Source organism: Sesamum indicum, linkage group LG10 (genome assembly GCF_026168435.1).
Source record: "Sesamum indicum cultivar Baizhima isolate 11 linkage group LG10, ASM2616843v1, whole genome shotgun sequence".
Lineage (NCBI taxonomy): Eukaryota > Viridiplantae > Streptophyta > Magnoliopsida > Lamiales > Pedaliaceae > Sesamum > Sesamum indicum.
Genome location: NC_142666.1, coordinates 2580191 through 2608168, shown reverse-complemented (window position 1 = coordinate 2608168; position 27978 = coordinate 2580191). Strand labels below are relative to the sequence as shown.

The following is a 27978-nucleotide window of genomic DNA, read 5'->3' as shown; positions in this document are numbered from 1 at the left end:
GTCACAAGTCAAAACATGTGATCAAAACCTTACATTGCTTATGAAAGTATATACAAATTACCCATCAACACATAGATACCACACAATGTGATATACACAATTTCTGAGCAATTGTTTTTTCTGATGAAATTTCATTTTTGGTAAGCAACAGAAGCATGCAATTGTAAATAAAATGTGTCAGAAACACATCAATTACCAATATCCCTCTGTACAATCAGTCTCTCTCTCTAGTCCCCTTTGGACCAAAGCTATCAATTTACAACCCAACAAATTCTTCACAATTTTCTGAAAACGAGATGCCTCAAGAACAGCAATAAACAAAGATATAATCACAGCAAAATACATAGAAAAAGCCAAAAAATTGAGAGGTGGATGGGGATGGATACCTTTGTCTTCTTCTTTCTTGGAATCCCTCTTCGTTAATTCATCATATATTTCCAAATGTTTTCAATCTCAACCTGAAAACCAAAAGTAGTTTCAAATCTTTAATCAATCCAAATCCCAAATCCAATGTGAAATAATTCCTCATGAACTAACCTTATGTAAATATATATACACAAACATCATATATATATATATATGTATTATTCAGAACTGTTTTGATCATCGTCTCCGCTGTCAGTGGCTTGAGGCTGCTGCTGCTGCTGCTGCTGCTGATGATGATGATCGAGATTGTTTGAATTTGTATTCAAACCGCTTCTTGAATACGCGTTAATGGCTGCCAACACTCCCAAATTCGAGTCGCCGGAGACTCCCAACCCCAGACGCTGAGAGGGTTGTTGCAACGGACTCGATCTGCCCCCTTGGAATTCAAGATTCCCTGTGTAATTAAACCTCGGCATGAAATGCAGCGGCGCCTGCAGTGTGTTTCCGCCGCCGTGTGCGGTGGCGAAAGGCCACATCTGGGCCACCTCAGATTGGCCTGCGGCTGCCCCGGATGAGGCTGCAGCCAGAGTTTGTGTTGCGGAGGCGGCAGTCACGGGGAGCATCCAGAATGTGCTGCCGGCGGTGCCACTATTCGGGGCCGGAGTCACAGCCCACATGGCTGTTGGGGGCATCATGTCGGCGTGCCTTGTTAGGCTGCCTGGAGATTGTCCGGAGGCCGGTGCCGTCGTCGCCGCCTCTTGAGTTTTTTGCACATGAGTGTTGTTTGCCCTGAATTGCTTGTGTGAAGGAGAGCTGGGTCCTTCTCGTTGTGAATTATTATTTGAACCTTCTTCTTTGAACAAGTCTTCTCTGTATCTCTTTCCCAAGTAATTCTCCTCCTCCGGTCCACCATCTCCGCCGCTGCTTCCGCCGGCTAAGGTTCCCGTAATTTGAGCTGCTTGTAGAAGATGAGGGCTCGGCTGCGGATGATGATGGTGAAACCCTAACATCTGCGAGAAACTCTCTTCATAAGGGTTGTGATGAGCCAAACCCAGCGCGCCGTGGAAAGAATGAGGCGCGGATTTCGACGGCGGAGCAGCGAGCGTGGAGCCACTGCTTCGGAGAGAAATGTTAAGAGTGGAGAAATTAGCCGGAATCGTTCCGGTACCGGTAGCGGCGATGATGGCGGGCTCGGCTTGCTGCAGGAGCCACTCAATCGTTTCGCCGTCGGATTTGTGGCCCAACTCCCTGGTCAGCTGAAAAACCCTAGCTGCACAAACGGCCGGCATACGGATGCGCCGCCCCCGCCCGTCGACTTTGGTGTGGCGGTCTTTCGATGGCCTTTTCGGTTGCTGATGGGCTTGTTGCTCATCAGGTTGTACTTGCTGCTGTTGATGTTGCACTTGCTGGGGTTGTTTCCTGGTGGTGGGGTTGTGAATTAGGGTTTCTGATCTGGTGGCGATGGCTAGGGAGGCATCCACGAGCTGCGGAGGCGGCGATTGAGCGGCGGAAGAGGTGGAAGCGGACGTGGCTGACGGTGGTGATGAGGCACTGCCAGTACTGGCTGCAGCTGGTGGTGTGTTGAGGGAGGTGAATGGTGGTGATCGGCCATGAAGGCGGTGGAGAAGGTGGAATGGTGGAGGAGAGGAGGTGGTGGGGACGGCGGAGGTGGTGGTGGTGGTGGATTGTTGCTTGTTGGTCTGTGTAGAATCAGTGAGTTCCATGTGGGGGTGGGGATGGGGGTGGGGTGGGGTTGGGTGATCTAAGGATTTTCTTTGTGGGTTCAGTTCAGCCCTTGATTATTATTCTTCTTTTTTTCTTTCTCATCGGATGATTGATTGATTCGTCCACAATATCTTAATTTAAAGATTAAAATTAAAATTTTAATAATAATTTTAAGAAAATAATTATATTTTTATTTTTTGAGATTTTATTTATTACACGTAAATTTTCTGTAATTTAAAATATTATATTTAGCACTCATAAAATTTATTTTTGTCTAATAAATAATTTAATTATAAATAAATTTATTTGACCCACCATAATTAATAATAAGTCAATTTGAGATAAAAGATTTTTTTTATAATTTTTTTATTAATATTAACAAATTTGGTAAATTTTGACTAAAGAAGATATTTAAGGGTGTTAAATGTAATTTTTCAAAAAATATGAGATTTACGTGTAATTACATCAAATATCAAGAAAAAAAATGTAATTATCTTTTATTGTATTATTTTTAATTATATAATCATATATTATTTAATTTATTTATTTACTATTATAGAAAATAATTGATTTATTTATTAACCCAATTTTCTCTCTCCTCTTTCTCTCTCTTTATTGAGAGAGAGAGAGTTTGTGGGGTTTGATGTTTGGTTGTGAGATTGACTATCGTCACAATTCTTTCACACATAAAGATGATTTGATGTTCTTTTCTTTTTTTAATATATAAAAAATATAATTTAATTTAAAATGCATATTTTGAATTATCGGAGATTACAAATTATTTTACTTTCTTTATAATTAAAATTAATTTTATTGAAAATAAGTCAAAGTCAAATAATTCCTTTTATTATTTCAAAATTAATTATGACATATTTAATTATTTTTTAATTCATCGTACAACCGTCGGGTCAAACTGAATATATTAAGTTCGGCATATTTGAGCCAATTATATGACAAGTAGTGTAATACACTCGTCGTATTATTAGTGTACGTACGTTTCAGAAAAAATAATTAATCACATGATTATATTTATTATGTGATTAATTTAATTTAATTAAATTTAATACGGGTAAGAATTTTTGAATTTGCACATGACATCAACTTTTAATGGAGGTGGGGTCCAACTAATTATTGGAGATAAGCACAAAATATGCATTAATTAGTTAGAAGATAAGCATAAATGCCACTCATATATAATTAACTAAGTTCAATTAATTAACATTTAAATTTAATTATTATATAATTAATTAGGTCTGACCAACCTAACTTTATACTATAATTTTAAATAGGCGATTAATTAATTAATTATATATTTATATATATTCTTTTGAAACGACGGATGCTATCATTGTTTATTGCGTGGACGGATATGGGTATGAATTAAGGTGGTAACTCGAATTCTTTTTTTTTTTTTTCAATTTTTTGGTTTGTTTCTTATGTCATATTGACTACTTATCTAATGTAAGATATATATAGGTATAATTACACTTCTTTCTCTTGAAATTTGTTGTAACTACATATAAATTTTTTATGCTTTGAAAAATTATATTTAGCAGTCTTGAGATTTATTTTCGTTTAGCAAATAAGTCTGTCAATTAGTTAAAATTTATCGAATTTGTTGATATTTAATAAAAAAAAATTATATTTATCACTATTTGACTTATTGGATATATCTTCAATTATTAAGGTAATTTAGTCCGAAACTTTTTTTGACCTGCAATAAGTCAGTAATAAGTCAATCAAGACGGAAGGAAGTAGCTACATTTCAGAATTGAGTTAATAGCACATGAGTTAGATTAACTTGGATCTAGCTGCGACTGCCTTTATTATAGTATGACAGTTGCTAGCTCTTCTTCGGCTTCCTTCGTATCGTAGCCGTCATTATCATTCCTCGGATCATTAGGCACAACTAGGAGAATTAGGAAAGCTCATAATGGAGTGGAATTGGCATCGTGCCTACTATTTATGACGATATTATTAATTAGATGCCGTCATTAGTAGAGTAGGCATAGAGGGGTCACTCTAAATATACGAGTTCGACGCATTCAATTATGATCTATCTATTACGATGAAGTTCATTGCATCAATCAGTTCTTTCCTCTATTGCCAATCCCCAGTCATTCATGAAGCTACTCGACAAAGTAGCTACGTCTGCGAATCTATTGCTTTCATCGAAATAAGGAAGGGCTTCCCTTAGGATGCGAAGTGGAACCTAGGGAGCCCTTGATATTGAAGAACAGATCTGAATTTATACGAGTTACTAACTTGGATTTGTGATAATTTGAAAAATACATATGCTTGGGACACCTCTAATTACGTCCTCTACTCATGAGTCCAACAAAAAAAGGTGATTCCCCGGGAACCAGAAAGGATAGGATAAATGAAAGAGAAGGCAAACTTAGTAACAAGTCCTGATGGTGATTCGATCACAATCCCAGCTCCTACACCATGCTCGGTTCTCGAACCAGCTCTTTTGGACTTTTGGACCAGGGCGTTATTGCCATGACCAGGATGAAGCTTGGGTGAAACTAAGTGGAGCACACTTACTTTACTTACCCACTCGCAGATGTAGGAAGGCGGCCCGCCCACTAACCGAACTGCGTTACCAAAGCGTTTAGGTTCGAATTCCATAGAATATTTTATATAATATAGATGGGATTGTCTATAATGATAGACAAAGTCGGATAGCATTTATCTACGCTAGGATCCGACTTTCGAGTTGAACCCTATTACAGTAGAGGTAGGCGATGCGATTTCCCTCCTTTCAGCCTTTCTGAGATAGTTTATCGAGGCCCTTCTTTCTGCGGAGCTTGTAGAGATAGATTGAATCCTCCCCTCCTCCTAACTTGACTGATAGCTTGAAGCTAGAGGGCTAAGTGAACTATGAATTAGTTGAATGAACAATAGGCTAATAGGTCCACTGCACACTTACTCTATAAATCTTGACTCCCTCGGTGCCCTGACCCTCTATTCTTCCCATCTTCCTTCCCGTTTTTCTTCTGTCTGTGGGTACCTTTGTAGCGGGTAAGACCTCTTTTCATAACAGGAAGGGATGTCTTTCAGATCAAAAGAATATAGCTCTTTCTTTCCTCGCAGCCGCCGAAGAGGTCGCAACTGATCAAACGTACCATCAGTCCTCAGGGACTTAAGAACTGACATTTCCCAATCATGCAACGGCTTTAAGAGCCGTTGAAAGATAGGATTAGGTATCGCGAACGTGCGGACCTTTCCGGCCCCCTCAAGCTTCAACCCGAACCTCCCGGCTTCAGGCCTAGTTGACATTCGATTCCCAAAAAAGGTCAAAAAGAAAAATGGGTATGTTAGTTACTCCAGCACCTATTTGCCTTAAGCCCTTCCGATCACCCGAGAAGCCCCCGATGAACCGCCTATATTATATTTTCAGTCGGCTTGCCAATCAACTGACCCGCTTCTTCCCCTTATCCTTTCTATTGGACCGGTACACTGAAGACCAAGCCAATCTCGACAAAAAGATAAAGACAGCGCGTGCCACACACGATCCCTTTTGAGTTCGTTTGCGGCTCCTTCTTTATTCAATTTCAATTCTTTCTTCTCTTATGATCACCTATATATACTATTAAGATTAAGTAAGGTTATGCTACAAGGGCAAAGGAGGATATCGGGTTTATAGACTAGCCAGCAAGGGAACTTATTTGTTAGACGAAGTAAATCTTAAGGGTGCTAGATGTAATTTTTCAAATCACAGTGGGTCTATGTGTAATTACACCAAACTTTATGGGGGGAGTGCAATTATCCCTTACTGATTTATTACAAGTCTTTTTATGATCAAATTACCGTCATATATTTTTCACACATTAATGAATGTGCCGAGGTATATCTTTACCGTTATAAGGATTGTTTAGTAAAAAAAAAATCGTTTGACCAGCAATAAGTCAATTGAGAATAAATATCCTTTTTTATTTAATTTTTTTTGTTAATATCGACAAATCTAGTGAATTTTGACAACGGATAACTTATTTATTAGACAAAAGCAAATCTCAATGTTCTAAATGTAATTTTTCAAACCACATAAAATCTAAACATGTAATTACACCAAATCTTAGAGGTAAAAAAGTGTTATTATCCCATATATATATATATAAAGTATTTTTATTTTTCTTGAGTGGATCGATTCCAATTAATTATATGATGAATAACAATTATTAATATATAACTACACCAATCAACATCAAGTGCCAATTAAGTCCAATTTGTTGATAAAGCTGAGATCCTATGACCAAAAGATTATGAATTTCAGTTCCACTAATATGTGGCATTGGTCTACTTTTTAATAGTTGTTGATTTAATATAATATTAATTATTAATTAATTATATATATTTGATATTAATCATTCGCGTATGATATAATTATGGTCGATTCACTCACAAAAAATATATATACTAATTAGCGTCAAGTGTTTATAAATAAGCAATAACTATTATTAAAATAAATTTATAATTATTATTAAAATTGAACAATATCCACACATTAATGGGATTTGAGCTCACGACTTTATAATTATAAGGACTTAATTTTACCAACTAACTAGATGGCATTAATTGATAGAAAACATTTTTACTGAATATTTAATATTTTGAATAAGTTAGGAATTGAGAAGGACAATTTTGTCTAATCATCACCAAAATTATATTTAGTGTCTTGGATTTTATTTTCGTCCAACAAAATAGATACATTTATTAGTCAAATTCACAGAATTTACTGATATTAGTAAAAGAAATGAATAAAAATACATATTTTCCTCAATTTGACTTATTGCAGGTCAAACAAATATTCTCTGATTAAACTACAATTCTACATCTCCACATGCTAATGCATGCGTGGAGGTACATCTGTAGCCTTATAAGGGTAATATATTTAGAAAATATTTATTTGACCTACAATAAGTCAATCGAAAGTTAATCTAGGGTAAATATGATTTTTTTATATATAATTTTTTTGCTAATTTCAATAAATTTAGTAAATTTTAACTAAAAAATAAAATTTATTTATTAAATAGAAACAAACATCAACGATATTAAATATAATTTTTTAAATTATAAAAAATTTAAATATAATTACATCCAAATTCAAAAAAGACACAGCATAATTATTCCAAGTAAGAAATTGTAAAACTGTAGAAGGTGGTCTAATCATGGCATCTTCTTTATTTAAAATATCAGATACAATCAACCAGGCAAATCCACCTGGACCCACTCAATTTCATGATTATAAAAATTGCTAATGATATGCACAGATAATCATCAAAATATAATTAATTCAAAATAAATTAAACCAGATAAAATCAATTAATCCTCATCTTTAGTCATATACTTATAAGAATACATTGTGTTTGAAACTCGGACCGTTCATCGAATCAGAAAATTAAGTGGATTACGGGTCACTGATTCAACCGTGGTCGGACCAATAACATCATAATTATGTCATAAATAATTATTAATATTAAAAAATAACACTGAATAATAAATAATATTGATATACTTGACAACTTAGCTTTTTTAAAAAAAAAAAAAAATCACCCTTTCTTTGACATTAATATTTCACTCTATTTCTTTCCATCGACTCGGTACCCGGCTCAACCGATGGGTCGAATGATTTTCATTAAAAAAAAAATAGTTTTCTAGCACTTTCGGTTTTCTGGTTTCAACTGGCTTGTTTTGTGGCCCAATCTACAGTCCGAACGGTCCAATCGTCTGGTCCAAGCTGGATTTCAAAACATTGCTTTATTCTTTGTGAAATTTTTAATTTTAAAAAAGTTAAAAACTTTTGTAGAGAGTCTAGTATATAGCTTAATTTTATTTTTGATGAAACACTTTATCAATTCATTATATCACCCAAGCATATACCTTAATTTACACTCCAAATCTTTGAGGTCTCATGGTTAAAGTCAAATATTGTCACACTTATAATGTGGGTTTGAATTCTTGTCAAGATATTTGATGGAGTTAATTGTATATCTTAATTTTTGTATATCGATTCCTACGTAGTTAAGTGTCGATTCTTAGCCTGGTCAGCACACATGCACATGTACAAACCTCTTTGACAAGTCTATGAGGCTGATACCTCATTTTTCTGTCTATAACAAGTTCAAGTTAGTGAAAGTTGAGAAGTGGACAACTTAGCATTTATGAAAAAAGGGAGAAACTTAAATAAAATCAATGATATAATCATAAAAAAAGAAAAACTAAAAAGAAACACAAATCAAAAAGGTGCTCTAACTTAATAATAAAGTATATGATACACAAAAATAATACACTGGGACCAAATATCGGCCTGACCCACTTGATGGCCCAATCTGCATAGAAATATGGTATATGGGCCCTGAGGTGCAAAGGCCCAAAGAGAATAGCCCCTCTTGGTCGGAATACCACGTATGGACTATTGGGGAATGAGCCGTAATCCACGCCTATCAGCTCAAAGTGCCTGATGCTGACTCGGCCGCCAAGTTGCCATTCTTCCTTGTGGCAGGAGTTCATTTGCTTCAAGATTGAATAAGTGCCCATATAAACTGTGACAAGGGCAATAAAATAATATTAACGCCTCCAACTAGCTCTTGAAAGCTCGGAGCGTATCCCTCAAGAAACTTATCTCTTCAAAAATTTCTCTCATAGCCAAGACTCTTTGGAGATCTTTGTCAACGGCTTTCAAATGTTGAGGAGACTTATTCATAGCAGCCCCTAGCTTGCGTCCCTAGGGATCCTATCTCATCCGTGGAAGGCTGCAGCTGTAAAAGTCAGCCTTCCTTTGGTTAGAGTAACATCTTATTAACACGAGCACACATTTCAACTTATTACTTAAGTATTCTTGTCAACAAATTATTTTTTCACCTTCTACGCACTCGTTGCTATTTTATTCTTCTTGAAATTTATCTTTCTACAATTATTGTTTGATTTGGTTATCGATGTATCAGTATCTTTCTTGCAGATTCTCCCTTTTAAACTTGTTAAAAATTCAGCCCAAAAACTTAAAGTCCAAAGCCTTCATTACGAGCACTTTCGCTCATATCAATATAGATACTTAATTCATTTATTTTTGGATTCTTATTAAATTGATATTTTTTTTATAATTTTCTAAACTTCATAATCTATTAATATGTAAAAAAATATAATTTAAAGTTCGTTAGTACCCGTGCCAAGGCATGAAGAAAATTATATTTCTATAAAAATAGTAAATAAGGATTATCCAAATAAATTTTGAATATTCCATTATAATACTAAAAAAATATAATTTAAAATATAAAAAATAATATTATGAATTTAAAATCATTTCCATAGAAGATTTGATCCCACCATAGATTCGTACACATAACGGAAGTCATCATCCCATTCGTTGGATTTACTGCTCATAACCATATCCATCTTTGATTGCTTTCCCACATAAAAAGGGAACTTGACAGCGGCCCTTCATTTCCCCATTTTCTTCTATTTCTCCCAACTAACAAAACATCACACATCACATCAATACCACTTAAAATTACACAACCGCTTAGAAGTTTTACTTTAAAAAGAAAAAAAAAAAAAGAGGAATGTATTTATTTTTTTAAATTAATTACATTTAGACCCCTTTTAAAATATAAAATTATAATTTCTCTAAAAAAAATCTAAAATTACATTACACCTCCTCCAATAACTCTCTATTTACACTCGACCTTCTTCTGTTAAGGTTTGTGAGAAATGATGAACTCATCAAAAAAATTTTACATAAATTTATAATTTTATCATCATTTAACATTCCCCAACAATATTTCTAACGTCAATATTTTTTATTTCAATTGTAATGGAATGAATCAGGTGTAAATGGTGAATTTTCAAAAGAAGTGTAAATATAAGTTTGTTTCGGGAAAAGCGCAATTTTGCATTTTGGGGGGTTTAAGTATAACCCTTTTTAAGGTAAACTACGATGGGCACCCCTAATATTTTTTACAATTACAAATACCCCCTTATGATAAATTATTCAATAAACTCCTTAGTTTCGCCAACTGAATTATGTCTCATCAACAAATTATTTCTATTTCAACCACCGCACAAAATCGAGATATATATATACATATAATCATTAAAATTATATATTAAGTGATAATAATTTTATAATTAATTATTAGTTATAATTTTTTTTATGTAAATTGTCTCTATTAGTAATTAAAAACACATTTATAATAACAACTAACAATACAAATATATATACACAGTGACAAATATAATTATGTAATTTTACATACTATTTATTATCTATCTATACCTTTATATAATTGAAGATGTTTCTATATATATATATATTAATATATATTGCATTTTTATATTTAAATTAAAATGTACGTCTCTTCATATTCTCCTATTGAAGTTGAGGTTAATGGATGTTTATGTCATAATGTTTGTAATAATATTTCTTCAATACCATCATCCTACTATTACACCATATTCGTACACATTACTACCCATTTATCACCACTTTTTATTACATAATTGTCTACTAATTCACATTAAGATGGTGGATGTTTTCTATACTTATAAAACGGGATCATTCTACTTGTTTTGTGACACACACATCACATATACTACATGCAATTATAAAAGAGAGTTATATTAGTTTTGGGAAGTTGTTCTTTTTATGGAGCTTTGAATTCTACTACTTGTCCAAAGTGAGTTAGAGTCGTGCGACGTTGTTGGGTTGTTGTATTTTAGAGGAGACAGGTCAAGAGCGACACTGCTGGACTAGTGAGAAGTTTACTGCAGAGGACTTGAATCTCCTTAAATAGAGCGAGATATCCGCGCTTCTTCCTAAAAATTTATTTTTATACTTTCATTTGTGAATTGTTATTTCTACAAGAGAAGAGCACCTTATTGGTGTTTTCAATATTTTGGTATGTTAATTTTTATTTTTTTCTTTTCTCAACCTTTAATTTTTATGTCTCTTGTTAACTTCCCATTTTCTCCTTAATCAACTCCCAGACATCTCCTTTTCTTCTCTCATTTTTTTATAATTTTTTTCCATTTTTATATTTTTAATATTTTATTAATCTAATTAATTATTTTTAAAATAATAATAATTTTATTAAATTTTAAATTGATTATACACACATATGTGAGTATGCCACATATGCTCGTACTATATGACGGGAGGCACCTCTTTGGTGTCTCTATCTTTTTTGGTATGTTTTTTTTACATTTAATTTACATTATCTTTTGATAGTTATTTATTTTTATTTTAATTATCTTTCATCTTTTTTTTCCCACTATTTTCTTTTACAAATTTAGTATTAACATTTTTGTATATACTTTATTAAATAATAAATATTTTATTTGAAATAATAATTATAAAAATTTCACACCACATAGGATGTGCCACAAATTACTAGTTACTAATAATTGAAAGTGATAACTTTTACACAATAATTATCACTAACAAAATTATAAAAAAAATATTATAGTAATTATATTTTGAGGAATTTATTTAAAAAATGCAGGAAAAAAATTAGAAAAATAAGGTGCTTTGAAAAAATTTAAAAAAGTAAGTGGCATCGTGGTGAGTAATTTTTATTTAAAAAAAAATTTCTCTACGTCACCGCGGTGACATTGATTTTTAAAAAAAAAATTAATGTGTGACAATTTTTTTTTAAAAAAAATTATTTTATTTTACGACGAATTGCTGCTAACTTCTCGTTAAAATTTTGGCATCATCATGGCGAGTTGTGAACCATCAAATATACCGTTCGACTTCCCTTGATGAGACGAATATTTCCCCATAAACAATTTTAAGTTTTATCAATCGTAAATAATGAATTTTTAGCACGACCACCGCACCTTTCGGCCGTCGATTCGCCGCCACCGGAGCGACCCACGATCATGGACCACCACCACTGGACTCGCCTCGACCTAACGGTTCTAACGGAACCAACCTAGTTCAATTTTATTAAATATTTGTTGAGATATGAAAATTTGAAGATTTTTCCGCCGAAAATTTGTGCTGAAACTGTTTGCTGCCATTTCTCCACCGTCAGGACGAATCACAGATTAAGACCATAGTCGTTCGAATCATGTCGTCCAGACGATTCCAACAAGACCAGTCTTACTCAATTTCATCAAGTATTTGTTTGTTCAATTAAAATACATATGTTTTAAAATAGTTATAATTTTATTAAATTCTATTTATTAATTAATAATACTATTTATAATAATTAATTAATTAATAATATTATTTATTTTTTAACTTTCTATATATAATATATATATTTATATATATAAATATAATATAAAAAGAGACATTATTTGACAATAAATAGTGATTTTTGTCTCTAAGAAATACAACATTAAACACACAATATTTATATAAAAAAGATATAATTTGACAATGAACAATAATTTTTATTTTCCAAATTCCAATATCAAACATACAACACTTATTTTAAAATATTTTAAATTACCTCAAAATACAAATCCAAATATACAATCTATCTTCAACACACATGTATTTATCTCCATTTTTCTCTTTTTATCTCAAATGACCGAAACAAAACACTCCAAAAACAAAATCAAATACTACCAAGGTGTAATTAAACCTCAATTTTGACCCCTTTCATCCTCCAAAAATTTTACCTTTTTCTTGCCAAGAAAAGTTGGTAAAAAAACACACATAGAAGTTGATGCTTTCAGGTGAAAAAAGCTTGCTAAAAAAGGTGAAAGATGCAGATTCAACTTTTCAGAAAATTACCCCATGAAAGGTGGAAGGTTAAAAAATGATATTTGTAGGTTTTGGGCCTTGATTGAGAAAGTTTGATGGGTCATTGTCAACATCAATGGTCAGCAACTGTTGTAGGGGGCCAAGGCCAACATCAAATCATATGCCCACAATCCCTAGAGTAACTGTTTGTTATCTTGGAAGTGCTTCCAAAAATTTGTCCTTTTTATAAGTGATTAATTATAAAGTAAATACATAAAAGTTTTTATAATGTAAAAATTGACACTAATTAAAAATAAACTAAACTACAACCACCTTTCATGAGATTTGATATAATTATAAATATAAATTTTATTTTTTAAAAAATTATAAATATCCCCCGATTTTAACATTCATCTAACAACGAGCTCATTCCGTTAGGTTTTCATCCAATTTTTGTAGTGAATTGACTAAAATGCCCTTTTGAGTTTTAAACTATAATTTTATAAATTTTTAAATATTTTTATGAACTAATATTTCCTCAAGATTATTTATTTTACCCACCCTCAATTTTTTTTTATTTTTTCAAATATTTTTTTTATTTTTAAAAAATAATCAATAAGGGTAAAATAGTAATACCAACTTTACCGTCTAGGGACCACATAATTAATTTTTTATTTGAGAGAGGTATTTATAATTTTTCAAATAATAAGGGAGTATTTATAATTATGTGAAATCTTAAGTGAGGCAGTTGAAATTTATCCTTAAGAATATTACTATAATGGGGTGTTCACAAATAGCTCTTGCATTTGTAGGTGGAAAAAAGTTGTAAGTTAAACAACAGCAAAAGTTGAGAATATTTGAAGATAAAAGTTAAATATGAAAAAAATTAAAGTTTGAACGTTTGAAAAAATAATTTGATATTTATAAGATGCATATGTCGGGATGAAGCTATAGTTATTTATAATTTTTGACTTAAATCAACTTAATTTAAATTGTTTAAAAATAAAAGTTATAAACTAAAAACACTATATTTAACAATAAATTATAAATACTTATTTTATGAATTTGCAAACCACTCACTATATTATAAACACTATATCTATCAAGTGGTATATGCTGGGGTTGCAATTGGTAACAGAACAATATGGTTGAGTGACGTCATAATGTTGATGGGGTATCGCCTGATACAGGGATACTATCACTGTGTTCAAATCAAGATATCGAAAATTTGATCGCCATATTTCTTTTAATAGGCTCGGATAATGTCTTTGTGATCTTGCACGTGGCTGCAACTACATCGAGCACTGCGTTGTTGATTAGTAGCTCTCAAGTTTTTAAGTTTGGGTTGTGGAGCATCTCGGTCTAGGCCATGAAAATTCTGGGCCCAAGATCTGTGGCGTTGTTAGCATTTCCAAATGCAAAACTGATATTTTTAGCTGATGCACGTGGACATATATTAAAATACGGCTTACGCAGAAATTTCTCAGGCTGTTTTCCTTCCACAAAAATATATGCTTGGATTTGATGAATGCATAGTTAATTGATATATAGTAATTGGTGTGATTTTAGTGAATGAAATAATAGGATTTTGCAAATATTGAAAATGCGAAGGATGACTTTACAATTAATTTATAAAAATAGGGATGAAAATGGAAATTACCCATTATTAGTAATATTGAGAACATTTTAATTTTTAAATAAAAGAGCAAGGGTATTTTAGGAAATGGAGCTCTAAAGTGAAGGTTAGGGTTTATGCCCAGCCCCCTGACACTGTATAAAATGCATTCGCCAACTTCGCTCCTTCCACCACTCCAACCACTCTCCTCCGCAGCGCCGCCGCCAATCTACCACCAGGTACGGATGCATTTCGTGTATTTGGGTTGTGATAGTGTAGTATATGGTTGTAATTAACCGCTTCTTGTTCGGTGAAACGATAGCATAATGGCTGATTTTGAGATTGGTCAAGTACGAATCCACGATATTGACTGAAATTATCACTTCAAATTCTGGTTTTGTCTTTACTGTTATTGGAAAAGAATTTCACGACGTCTTGCATATGCATTTCTCTGCTGCTAAAGTTGAAATTGTTGAGTAATTTTTGAATTTTTCCAGTTAAATACTGTGGAATTAGATAATTAGCCTTTAATGACAGTGTGTAGCAATGCATTTCTCTTTTCTTTTCCTTTTTTCCCTGATTTAGTTGCTTGTTCCTTACTGGCAGCTGGTCAGAAGCTCCGAGGTTGACATCTGGAAGGAAAATGTCTGGGTAATTGCAAAGTTTTGACTTCAAATATGCACTTCTTATGTGATTATGGGTAGTAGGTCCCCAGAACTGCATATTTTACAAATGCATGGTGTTGAAGATGTTAATATGCATTCTAAGGGTAATTGGAAAGTTTGAACTCTTGTGTTGCATTTATAGTATTTTATCTATATTTTTTCTATCTCTACATATTTACAAGTGAGTTGTGTTAGTTATATTCATTTCCTGTAGCTTGTTGGGTAATGTTTTAGTTTAGGGAAATCAGATTATGTTCAATTGTCTACCCGAGTTAGTCAGGTTCCTGTTTTTTGTGCAGGTGCTGCATTATCTATCTATCTATCTATTCTTTTGTATAATTGAAGATTGCCCTTTTTGTTTCTTCAAACTTTTTTACTGGCACTTTTTAATTTTTTTTCTATATTTTCCTATTCATCATTTTTCTCTATTTCTTCTCAATTTAAGCTTCTCTTTTTTCCCTTCCATTTTTATAATAGTTTTTTTTATTTATTCAGATATTATATATTTTTTGAAATAATAAGTGGTTTTTAAAATTTAAAATTAATTGTGCACACAGATTGGGCCCTTCACCCGTTATGTCTCTTGGCCCATGGAAAAAAAAGTGGCAACCAGTTATTGTTTCTCTTGCAAACAGAACTTTACTGATTGAAGAATTTTGAATTTTTGCGCAATGAGAAGTTCATTTTGTATTAAGATTTTAAATTTTCATTTCATTGATATTGCTGATGATGTTCAGTAGTCTTCTTCTTTTTCTTTTTTTAAGAAAATATAATTAAATATCCTGAATGTTATCAGTTGCCTTTTTGGATGTTCTGAATTTGGAATATATAGACATCTCTAAGAGTTACTTGAGGTTCTATTACTGTTTGTCTCATTGTTTATGTAAGTTTGCTCTTTAACAATGTAGTCAACACGTTTGCAGTTGTTAAGGGTTTGAAATAGGATAAGGATGATGGATCTGTTACTTGGGTTCTTTTGCTCAATGCTTTTCTGATACATCCCATTTTTTGTCCCTTACAGTGAAGATGCTCCTGTTGCAGAGGCTCCAGCCCCAGCTCTTGGGGAGCCTATGGATATCATGACTGCTTTGCAGCTAGTCCTGAGGAAGTCACGGGCTCATGGTGGCCTTGCTCGAGGTCTTCATGAGGCTGCCAAGGTTATTGAGAAGCATGCTGCTCAGCTTTGTGTTTTGGCAGAGGATTGTGACCAGGCAGATTATGTTAAATTGGTGAAAGCTCTATGTGCTGATCACAATGTTAGCTTGATAACAGTGCCTAGTGCTAAAACTCTTGGCGAGTGGGCTGGAGTAAGTGACCTAGCATTGTATTTTCTTACCCTTACTTTATTTGTCAGAAGTCCGATCTTCAGTTTACATGTGAAATCTGGGATGATATGTAGAGTGGACACATGGGGCTGGAATTTGGCTCTTTGGCCCCTGAACCACGCCTTAGAGATGAATGCAGCGCCCAATATCAGTGTATTCCTTCAGTGGAATTTGGATAGGTCTCTCCTATGTCTACCTGAACATCTACGGAGGAAACATAAGTTTAATGCTTATTGATTTACCTCTACAAGTTAAAAAAAAAAAAGTAAAATAAAGCCCTTGCTAAAGTTATTAAAACTGTTGTGTTGAATTAGCATAGTTTTAGGATTTATTCAATTTTCTTTCTTGTAGTTTGTTGGTATTCAGGCGAGGGTCTTATTTTATCCACTATATCTGAAGCCAAAGGATGATTATGGATTTAAATTTCTCACGACGGTCGTCTGAGACAGCTTGGTCTGTCTATTGATGTGATAATCCAGCTGTCTGATGGTTTCTTCCCTCTACACATTAATTTGGCATTCCAATTTAGTTAAATGGAAGCCCATGTTTTTTTCATATGCACATTTTGATCAAGCGTGCACAACCATAGAAATTACATATTGACTATAAGGAAAAGACGAAAATCCTGAGTCTCTAAGTGCTAATCTTATATTTCTTTCACATGTCTGATGTAACATGAGTGTAATTCATTCCTCATTTCATCATGATGTTTTATATTTTTTATGTATCTGTATACTAAGAGGCTCTTTCTTCTTATTATTAATTGTTGTTTATGGTTTTATCTTTTTGTTATCTGCATTCAGCTCTGTAAGATCGACTCCGAAGGAAAAGCAAGGAAGGTGGTTGGTTGCGCTTGTGTTGTTGTGAAGGTACGGGCTAGGAACTTGTGGAGCGCCACTTAAACTTTTCTCATTCCTCTGATCTCTAGGATAAAACCAACTTTTGCATCATAATTATGTTCTAATCATTTTGCAGGATTACGGGGAAGAAAGTGAGGGCCTTCATATTGTTCAAGAGTATGTGAAATCCCATTAGATGGATTCAGCATGAAGACCCCTTGTTATAGAGAGCATTTTTGGTTTGGATTCTGTTTAACCAGTCTCAGATTTTGCTGTGTTTAGTAATCTTTCCTAGTTATCGAGGGGACTTGAAGACTCTTATGTACGAATATGCTCATTTTTGTCAAATTTTCTTGAATCCTGTTGTATTACTATTAAGTGTTGAATTGAAATGATTATTCCTAGTGATTTAAACTAACTATGTGAATGCCCTTAAAACTTCTTGTCCACCTAATCCTAATTTGAGTATGGATCCATTTTTTCACCAGACCACAGCTGGAGATCATCTACATGCAGTCAAAACCATTTGCAAACGAGGAATGATTACTAAAGAGAATTTGGAAGAAAGCTGAAAAATGAACAGGAAAAGAAAGAAAAAGGAATGCAGTATCTGAGACATGGTAACACTACTTCAATCTATAAAAATAAACATAATAAATAAAGACGCCCTAATTGAGATTCCTACATTCCTCATGTCAGCTAAAGTATGACATTACTAGGATAAAAAAAAATCATATTTCTACATCACTCTTTTATCCCATCTGTCAATGTAAAGGAGCCCTTATTCGTCTCGGTTGGGGAAACAGATGTCATTTTAACATTTAACCTTCTCATTAGACATGCCCCATTAGAACAGAAAACCAAAAATAAACCTGTTCATCCAAAGACAACGGCGTACAAATACCAACAAGCTATACTCAGTCCTCGTCTTCTGTCTCTTCATCATCGTCCTCATTGTTTTCTCCATACCTCCATCCATCCCCAACATTGTCTCTTTCCTCTTCTGTTTCTTCACTATCCTCTTCTTCATACACCTCCTCTTTAAGTGGCCAAGGCTTTTTCACCACATTCAAGTTGGCAACAGATGCAGCGGAGCTTTTGCGCTGAGCAACTTTTGATGGGGGCAGCCTCAGATTTGGCTTAGCCCTGTTCTGTTTTTGAACTTTACCGTTGCCACGTTTTCCAGCATACACTTCTTGATCGCTGCCTTCATCCACCTCGTTTTCGGTGTTTGGTTGGTTGTTCTTGGCATTCTCATCCGGAAAATGGCCAGGGTGCTCTCTTCTTAGATGAAGATTCAGCTTGTATTCATGGATGTAGGCCTTCTCACACCCTTCATACGGGCAGGCATAGGGTCGATCCGATGATGCAGGGCCGGAAGCTCCTGTCGACGCCTTTGGAGCTTTCACTGGCTTTTCTGTTGGCATAGCATATTTGGGCGCATCTACAACATTCTGCATCAGTTGCCACACATGACTCGTATGGGTTACAAAAGTAGGAGTAAAAGAGAGATTATAAGGTTTACTTAATGTGGTTAGAGGAAAGGTGGTTGCATTTCCAAAAGGGAGAAGGGCATAATCAGCAATTACAGTAACTCACAGAGAGGTTTTTGTAACCAATCCTATAAATTATATATACATGTGTACATGTTTGTTAAATAAACGACCAATTACTAGAAGCTATATGCGATGAATTTGATGCAAGGACAAGAGTTTTCTTTTGCAGAACATGAAGAAGACAAAGAAAAATGTGAAGTTAATAAAATGATAAGGCTAGCAAAGACAATGGAGATTTGGAAGTATTAACCTTCTCATGATGAGATGCAATGTGATTCTTCAGCTTGTATTCATGTGCGTATCGTTTTCCGCACTCAGGATATGGGCAAATATGATAATTCTCCTGTGAATGTGTTTTCATGTGCGACCTGAGGTTAAAATCTAGAGAGAACGCCTGCATTACAGAAAATTACAAGACCAGAATTGACATAAATAGCCAGCGGAATCAAGACGAAATCTTCATATTTTCATCATCCCACTCCAACAATTATTGAGATTCCAGAAGGTAGATTTACTCACCTTACCACAGCCTTCATGTGGGCACACAAAGTCTCTCTCTCCAGTATGGATTAAGAAATGCCTCTTTAGCTTTGAACTATCCAAAAATTTCTGCAGAGTAAGGTTTAAGACATTTAGCATATAAAGATAACAAAGAGACGGTATAGACAAAGAATCGAGGTGTAGTATAATAGGACAATCATGCAATTCTCTTTAACAATTCTATCAACTACAAGTAGATATGCTGAAGAACATTATGCCTTTCTGTTCGTTGCACGTTTCTGACTATGAGTTAGTTAAGATCAATTGTCAAAGGCAACTTGTTTTGCGGAAGCCTATGTGAGATAAAAGTTTTTCCCAACTTCTATGAAATATGCAAGTCATATAGCATCAGAAGTCCTTTATCAAGATTTGCTTAGATCTACCATTGCAATTATACCAGCAAAAGGTGTTATCTGATTCACTCTTCAATAAATCTCAATGTAGTTGTGCCACAAGTTCCCACAATAAGTTAAAATAATAATAACATGAAAATCCCACTACCTACTCAGAGATTTCCACAAGAAATTAAAATACTACTAATAAAAAAAAGAACAGGGCCAAGGACACCATGTGGACTAAGCTGCATGAAGTTCCTTTTCTATTTGTCAGGTTAGTTTCGTTCCCTTCTGATTAGGAACTGACAACACTTCTTAACAGGTCTTCAGCATTACAAAGTTGGTTTATAAGCACCAACATTTGTCCCCTTTTCCTTTCTTTCTTGTGAAGTAAAGAACTGTACAATTACATATTCTAAAGGCATAATTAAACACAGTGATCTCCGTTTGTTTGTGGAGGTGGTCTCTTGTTAACTCATGGCATTCAATAACCTAAAGGGGTTCACCATTAGAACCAATTCAAAGTAGATAACTCTGTAAATCTGCATCCGTTAGGGTATAAATGGATATATAATTCCCTAAATATAGAGCAAAACGTTATAAGATATATGCATCACCACCAAAATCTCCATCCGAGGCATTAAGAGCTCCACAATGCTTTTCAACCTTTTCCTTTATGTGTGAGGTATACACGAAAGGACTATTTTTTCCCTCTTTTCTTGAACTTAAGTATACCACTTTGGGGCACTTTATGGCGCATACTATGATAAATGGGCAACAGGAAAAGTTAATATGTTCTTATGGTTAAGCCATTTATCCCAAAATTCACCAGGAGATCATATTACCTTTCCGCAATTCTCATAATGGCATACATATTGTCTCTCCCCATGAATATGAGAATGCTTCCTCAAGGCTCCAGCATCGATAAATGTCTTTCCACAGCCTTCGTAACTGCAAAGGAAAAGAACTTCTGTTGTTGGTTCAGGCTCAGGCTCTACCACTTCTGGTTCTTTTGACTTCTCTTTCATGGCCTTCATCGTGGCCTCTGGAAAAGACAACAAATTTGTAGGTCAAATGAGCACGGTTTCCAATTATCACTACGCATGGAGAAAAGAAATATTTTGAGGTAAAGAAAACACAGAATCAGAATGATTTTATATTCCTCAACAAAAAATAAAATAGTTTCAAGCTTTGCCCATTCCATATACAGACAGTCATGAGAAGTCTGTAACTTGAGCATATAAACTTACCGGGCTTTCTTTATGTTGTAAATAGTAAATACCATTAAGTTAACAGTGTTCTGACTCATGGTGACCAATGTTTGGGTTCATTCATCACCTTCAATAAGGTTGACTGGTCACTAATAAATTTAGTTTCCACGAGCACCCTATACCTCTCCTAAGCCAGCTGTTGGGTTGTTACAGAAATAACCCCAAGACTTGACACATAAATACAAGGACCTAAATCTTATATGAATACACATGAGATTTGAAATCAAATAAATCATCAAAATAACCAACAAAAGCAATAATGTAAATTATATAAAGATTAGATGATTAGAAATCTGAAGTACCTATCACAAACATACAGGGAAGTTAAGCCGAACCCTTCAGGACATAAGGCCTTCATAACTATCTCCTAAAGAAATCTCAGAGTGTTCTCAGAAATTAAACCACAACAACTTCTCTTTCTATAGAATTTTCCTTTTCTAAAAGAGAGAATCTACCAGTAAACTTTCATCATGCTATTTAGGAGAAGTTTCATAAACCGTTCAATGTTAAATGGCAGGAACAGGGGCTAAATCATTCAAAAAAATAGAATTATAACTACAAACGACTACTCCTCTCACACAAGACGATTATCCACACAATACCTTAATCCAACTGTACCCCGCCATAGATCACAACAAATACACCAACTTCTTCAACATTATACTTCAATTTTAACCTTTCCTGAAAGGAACAAAATCGCTCCAAACCTCCATTACACACCTAAAATCTACTTGTATCAAACAACATAGTGTCACGCTGCTAACATCTGCAGACAACAAAAAGATGACACTGGATGCACAAATACAGATGTAAGTACCAAACAAAATACAAAATGAATAAGGGAATACATTATTTCAACATCAGTGAGATACATACGTCAGAAATACATAAAATGTTTGTAAATTGAACAAATAAGAAACAAACAGCAAATCCTAATGCGTAAATTATGGAAATAAAGAAGTCATTGGGACTAACCATTAACCCACTTCAATACCATACACTTCCCACCAGTTGTGATAAGGTCTTGAGGCACCCTAAAACAAAATCAACAGGTTAGCAATGTCCAAAAAACCTTACCAAAAACTGGAAAGAACTGCTCCGCTCAACTCATCCGTTAGATACACAATTTCTACATACACCAACAGGAAAATAACCTAAAAACAATTAAGATCGCAAACCAACATATCAATCAATCAACCGGAGTAACTTCATCCAAAGAACACTGGAAAATTATACAGAAATAATGAGGGTTTTCTTATTTACCATTCTTTGAACCATTTAACAGGAGGGGTCCTAGACTTGGTTAAGGGGCGTCTATCGAACAGGCTGTGGCTGATGTGAGTCTCCATCGCCTCCCTCCCTCTTTGTGCCACCAGCCGATTTTCTTAAAATCAACGGAAAAAAGTCTTCATCAGCTAAAATTAGGGTTAGGGTTTGGAGGGTGTGCACAAGAAAGTATTTTTATTAAGAGAACAGAGCTATCAGCTATGGAAGTTTTCTAGAGAGAGAAAGTAATGGTGTTGGTGTGTTTAATCTGCCATTGTTCTATTCTCCAGACCGGCTCAGCATTGCCCTCTAACCGGTCCGGTTCATCAACACTCTTCTGCGTTCTGTGCGATCCGCTGGAAGGGTAGTTTCGTACTATCAACTATGTGATCACAATTATTTTTTAATTATCATAATTACGATATAGAGTACCTAAATTACGTCGACTTTTACTGTGATTTAATACAATGAAAAATACTCTTAATTTTTTAAAAAATTGTTAATACTGTTATCCAATAATAAACCTATTCTTTATTCCGTTAAAATGAAATTAAAATTGATACGTTCAAAAAACGCATACGTCCAATTGATATGGACTATACTCAAAGTTTGGGTCGAAACAAATGCAAATCCTAAAGAGAACCTGTGAGAAAGGTGTTAGCACTTCGACGCCCAAGTCAGTATTGGATTTAAGACGGAATAAAGCCAAAAAGTAAATAAATGTAATTGAAATTGAGATATGATGAGTAAAGTCGGTAAAAAGTACAAGAACACATGATGATGTACTTGTAAAGTGGTTAGAGAATATTTAAAGAGTATTTTAAAAAGTGTTTAGAGAGTGAGAGAAATGATTTAAAATGTAAGAGATGTGTGAAATAAGTTAGAGGGTCTCATGAAGGTGTTTTGAAATGCCATATGCATGAAAGAGTAAATCTGTATTTATAAGGGGTGACATCTTCCGATAGGACTGTGCACGTTTCCTTCATTTTCTGAAAAGTAGATGAATGTCGTCTAGATAAGCCATAATTTAATCTTATCTTCTGTTAGAAGTATTTTTGAATCCTATCTCCGAGTTTGAGGGGACTTTTCATCAGCAAAGACTCATAACTGTTAGGGAATCCAAGCTGCCAAGGAGTCCAGGACTTCGGGGGCACCTTTCTCGTCTGTGAGGAGTGTCGATCGTCAGGGGGGTCCTCTTAAGGCTGATGTGGTCCAATGTGGCTGTTGACGAGATGCCACGTAGGAGAGTGCACTGCCATGTGCGTGGGCCTTTTGGCCAAATATTTATCAGACTTTGATCATGGTCCGAGTAGGAGATGCCTTCAACCTCTTCCCTTTCCCAATTTGTTTTTTGGAGGTCACCCGCTTGTCTACTTTCTAGGGGGTATCTGCCAAGGCCGCCTATCAAATATTTTTGGGCCTCTCATGATTTGGACCTTTTAGGTTGTTACGGACCTCTCATTTTTTTCTTCTTTTTGGATCGTTTAGGTCTTTTTAGACCAACCTATTTTTATGTACATAAAAAAATTGTATTCAACTCTCCAAAATACCTTTTCAAACTCTGAATATAATTTTATATATTTTTTTAAATATTTTGATGGACTGGAATGCCCTTCTAAAAAATACAAGGCATAACACATGGGGTGATGAGATATTGCTTTGAAATTTATCACTCAAGTGTTGTGTAATTATGTCAAATATTAGGAAATTATTGATAATTTTTCAAATAATAAAAAGGTATTTGTAATTATATCAAACTTTAGAAAAATAAATATAGATAACCCTAAAAATTGGATGTAGTAGTATCATGATAGAGTTACATTATCAGTTTTCAATTTTTATAACTCAATAACCAATAATGTCTCAGCTTAGTGATAAAGGGTAAGGCTAATGTCTCATGAACAAGTTCGAAATTATGGGTTTAAGCCTCACAGGACGTACGGATAATTATCTCACTTTATATAAATTATTATTTTATTGTAATTTGTTATTAGTCTTAATTATACTAATGTATCGATTGAATCATATATTACTAGAAAGAAATAGCGTATGAGATACCAAAAATTTCTATATACATCATCATTATCAATTTGTACTATTTCTTAAGGCTCGAACCCTTACGGTAACCAATTTTGGTAGATAAAATATGAATTAATTAGAATACTCTTATTTACCTAATTTGAAGTCTAGTGTAATTATACATAAATTTTTTGTGGTTTGAAAAGTTATATTTAGTAACTCCGAAGATTCCTTTGATTTAATAAATAAGTCATTTTGTTAGCCAAAATTCAACAATATTATTGATATTAACAAAAAAAAAAAAAGAATGAAAGTTGATAATTATCATCGTTAGATTTATTGCAGGTAAAAAAGAAAAAGAAGTCCGACTAGACAACACTTATAACGGTGAAGATTTTAAAAATAAAAGAGATATGTAAACCTTATTGGTTCAATGGTGCCTTGGTGGCGTGGGTTAGCCTTGGTGGCGTGGGTTAGCCTTGGTGGCTGTCGTCCCTTGGTGGGTTTGAGCAACCGGTGGTTGGGTTGCCGGCCTTTGTGGCTGTGGGCTTCCCCATCAGATTCGAAACCCTGAGTTAAAATTATTTATCGTATCTATTTTTCTCACTGTTCCTATAAATGTAATTGTTGTTATATTGATTTGTATTCCGCCATAATAATTATAATTTTTATGGGCTCACTATGAAATAAATTCCCAATAATATGTAAATAGTTAAATCTGACAATATACAACAAATAAAAAATAAAGATAAAAAATCCAAAGGTACCCATAAAAAGCAACTAAACAAATAAAAAAAGAAGAATGCAGAATGAGACTCCAAATATAAAAAGAAAAGCGTGTTACATATATATATATACCCACTCTCCACCTGCTTTTTTGGGAATCTTGTGTTTGGACAGCAGGAGCCCACCACCTTTTCTTCTTCCATTTCATTATTTTATAAATAAAATAGTTGTTATTCATTCTTGAGTGGAGTCGAGTGATGATACTATGCAGTAAAAAAGAAGAAAGAAAAAACATGTCATTTCAACGTAAGATCAATCAAGATTTCCCTGACTGGCAATGTGTGTTTGGACATTTTCTTACTTCTGATATCATGGTCTTCACACGTGCCACTGATTCTCATCTTTTTGCTTTTCAATATCTTAAGAATGATTTCAGGGATAAGATTGATGGACAGAGGGCGTGGAACTGGGCTGAGGATTGAACTCTCTAAAATGGCAAGGATTTGAGGCATGCAAGGACGGAGAGCCTCCGTTGGTGACAGGCAACGCGCTGCCATCCGTAGCAATTGCTTGATGCTGCGTCGCGTGTACTGTGGCAAAACAACTCTTTTGTCCACAACTTCCATCATCCGTCCCTTTTGGATCAACGGGACAGCCCACTCCACGATCGAGGCCGGCGATTCAACTACGTCAATCACTTTTCGGCTGGATATTAGCTCCAGCAACAACACTCCGTAGCTAAAAACATCGGTTTTGGTGCTCAACTTGCAAGGCGTGGTGTAACCAGGGTCTAGGTACCCTATTGTACCCGCAGGTACATTTAACTCGTCTTCACGGATGGCCAACCCAAAATCGGCTACCTTTGCCTTCCAATTCTTGTCAACCAACACGTTGGCTGATTTGATATCCCGGTGCACGATGGAGGGGTCGGATTCATGGATGAAACCAACCCCCTTAGCAATATGGATGGCGAATTCCACACGTTTTGGCCACGACAGAGGCATGGCCGAGAGGTGGAGGATTTCATGCAACGTACCGTTAGGCATGTATTCCGTGACAAGAATTTTGTTGCCAAAAGAGTCGTAGCTAATGCCAAGCAAGTTGATGAGGCATGGATGGGGATGAAGCGACGATAAGATACGTGCTTCGTTCTCCAGCTTCGTGTTGTCTCCAAGCTTTTGGAGGCCTAAGGATTGCTTCTTGATGGCGACGTGGTTGCCGTCTTTGAGGATGCCTCTGTACACGCTGCCGTGGCTTCCTTTTCCGACTATTCGCGACGGAGAGAATCCATCCGTCGCTACTTCAAGTTCTTGGAGATCAAATTCCTTCATTTTCACTCTCTTGTGTTCTTGTTTTTTTATGTTTTTGGCACATTGAAGTGGAGGGTGAGAAAGGGTCTATGAAGTGAATATATATATATATATATATATGTATATATAATTAAATAATTAAAAGTTTAAGACAAACAAATAAAGGAAAGTATGGGGAGGGAATCAAAATCTTTAATTTTTTATTTTAGAAAAAGCAAAAGGGTGAGGCAAAGGTGGGTAGGAGGTCAGAATATTGGACTGCTAGCTGTTTCTTGCCCCCTCCCCCCCCCCCCCCCCTCCATACATTTTTCTTTAGCTTTATTTACCTTTAGATCAGCCCATTGCCCACTGATTTTTTGGGATGCCCAAAAGATTCTAAGGCTTATACTTTGGGAATTTTTCAAAATTTACAGTGCTTTAAATAAATTAATTGTAGCCAAAGTTGAGTTGTAAAATTATTTTTGAATTTAATTGAAGGGTAAATGATAATGAGTAGACTGCGGTTTCGTATAATTATGAATATTCTTTTATTTTTTGAAAAATTATAAATACTGTTTGATATTTGATAAAAGTATGTAATTTTTGGATGAAAGTTTATAATTGTTAACTTTGCGTTTAATCTACTTTTTAAAAAAAGAATTAAAAAATTATAAGAAAATCAGATGAGGTGGATGGAAATTTATAAAAAAAAATCCACTAAAAATGTTATTAAATTACAAAAAATAATTAAAATTACAATTCATAATTTATAAATATATTTTAGTCACAGCACCACAAAAAATATGATGGAAACCTAATAGAGACTAACGAATTGACTTAGAGGGTGTTTGGTTAAGTTATCTTAAAACATCTTATAAGATGTTTTAGGATCTTATAAGATGTTGAAATCCTATTTCAAAAATAAGCTCCTAACGTGTTTGGACCTTATAAGATGTTAGGATGTTTGGCATAATAAGGTCTTTAATTGGTAAAATAACTCAAATGGGCATGATACTATTATGATCAAATAAGTTGTTATTTCTTGACATATTTTGTTTAAAAATTTTTTGAAACACTTTTATAAATAGTACACATTAATTTAATTCTAAATAAAAATTTAATAGATAATTTTTTTTCAATAAAAAATAAATTATTACCTAAGTTTTGAATAAAATAATTGATATTTTCTTTGTTAATGCAATATTTTCTTAATCATATAATTTATAATGTCTTGAATTTATTTTTTTAATAATTATAATATCAATATCAATCTTATTTTTATTTAATTATAATAATTTATTATTAAATAATGAAGTATTTTTTCTTTTTTGAATGTTAAAAAAATTCTTTAGATCCTACAAAGATTATGTGCATGTATGTTTGTGCTTGTGTGTGTGTGTGAGAGAGAGAGAGAGAGATTGAAAGAGAGAGAATAGAGTGTGTGTGAGAGAGAAAGAGAGTAAGGGGAGTGTGTGTGGGTGTGTTGAGAGAGTTTGTGTGAGTGTATGAAGGGATATTGTAGTCTTATGACATATTAATATTACATATCTTATAAAATCTATACTATATAAAAAGAAAATGCTTTTTTTTCTTATAAACGGTGAATATGACACCGCGACATTAATTTTGTTATTATACCAATAATACCCCTTAGTTGATTTTCTTTTTTTCTCATTGTTGCTTTCTTTCTTTTTTCTTTTTAGGAATATGATGTGTTGGCTTATATATAATTTTTTATTCATAATATG

At 34.0% G+C, this 27978-nt stretch overlaps 4 protein-coding genes and 1 non-coding gene across 6 annotated transcripts; 2 read left to right on the top strand and 3 right to left on the bottom strand.

The window, feature by feature from the left end:
- Positions 1-161: 161 nt before the first annotated feature.
- Positions 162-2129, bottom strand: LOC105172543 (transcription factor TCP8-like). Its single transcript, XM_088885744.1, has 2 exons — positions 538-2129; positions 162-458 (listed from the first exon to the last, which is right to left on the bottom strand). Exon 1 carries the CDS (start codon positions 2088-2090, stop codon positions 585-587), a length of 1506 nt encoding a protein of 501 aa, XP_088741870.1. The 5' UTR covers positions 2091-2129; the 3' UTR covers positions 162-458; positions 538-584.
- A 12385-nt stretch (positions 2130-14514) lies between these two features.
- On the top strand, positions 14515-17646 carry LOC105172544 (small ribosomal subunit protein eS12). 2 transcript variants are annotated; one of them, XM_011094025.3, is made up of 5 exons: positions 14515-14638; positions 15006-15050; positions 16086-16371; positions 17193-17258; positions 17365-17646. In XM_011094025.3, exons 2-5 carry the CDS (start codon positions 15043-15045, stop codon positions 17422-17424), a joined length of 420 nt encoding a protein of 139 aa, XP_011092327.1. In that variant the 5' UTR covers positions 14515-14638; positions 15006-15042; the 3' UTR covers positions 17425-17646. The 2 variants fall into 2 exon arrangements, with proteins under 2 accessions (XP_011092327.1, XP_088742038.1); XM_088885912.1 differs by lacking the exon at positions 15006-15050 and having other exon boundaries at positions 14544-14638.
- LOC148785185 (small nucleolar RNA Z161/Z228) lies at positions 16786-16881 on the top strand. Its single transcript, XR_016062279.1, has one exon. It is a non-coding gene; the product is annotated as a small nucleolar RNA Z161/Z228 (small nucleolar RNA).
- Positions 17647-17839: 193 nt separating the features above from the next.
- YY1 (zinc finger (C2H2 type) family protein) lies at positions 17840-22487 on the bottom strand. Its single transcript, XM_011094026.3, has 6 exons — positions 22194-22487; positions 21906-21964; positions 20505-20704; positions 19304-19393; positions 19035-19178; positions 17840-18682 (listed from the first exon to the last, which is right to left on the bottom strand). The coding sequence occupies exons 1-6, from the start codon at positions 22277-22279 to the stop codon at positions 18146-18148; spliced, it is 1116 nt and encodes a 371-aa protein (XP_011092328.1). The 5' UTR covers positions 22280-22487; the 3' UTR covers positions 17840-18145.
- A 2531-nt stretch (positions 22488-25018) lies between these two features.
- On the bottom strand, positions 25019-26373 carry LOC105172547 (serine/threonine-protein kinase-like protein At5g23170). Its single transcript, XM_011094027.3, has one exon. It carries the CDS (start codon positions 26270-26272, stop codon positions 25238-25240), a length of 1035 nt encoding a protein of 344 aa, XP_011092329.1. The 5' UTR covers positions 26273-26373; the 3' UTR covers positions 25019-25237.
- Positions 26374-27978: the final 1605 nt, after the last annotated feature.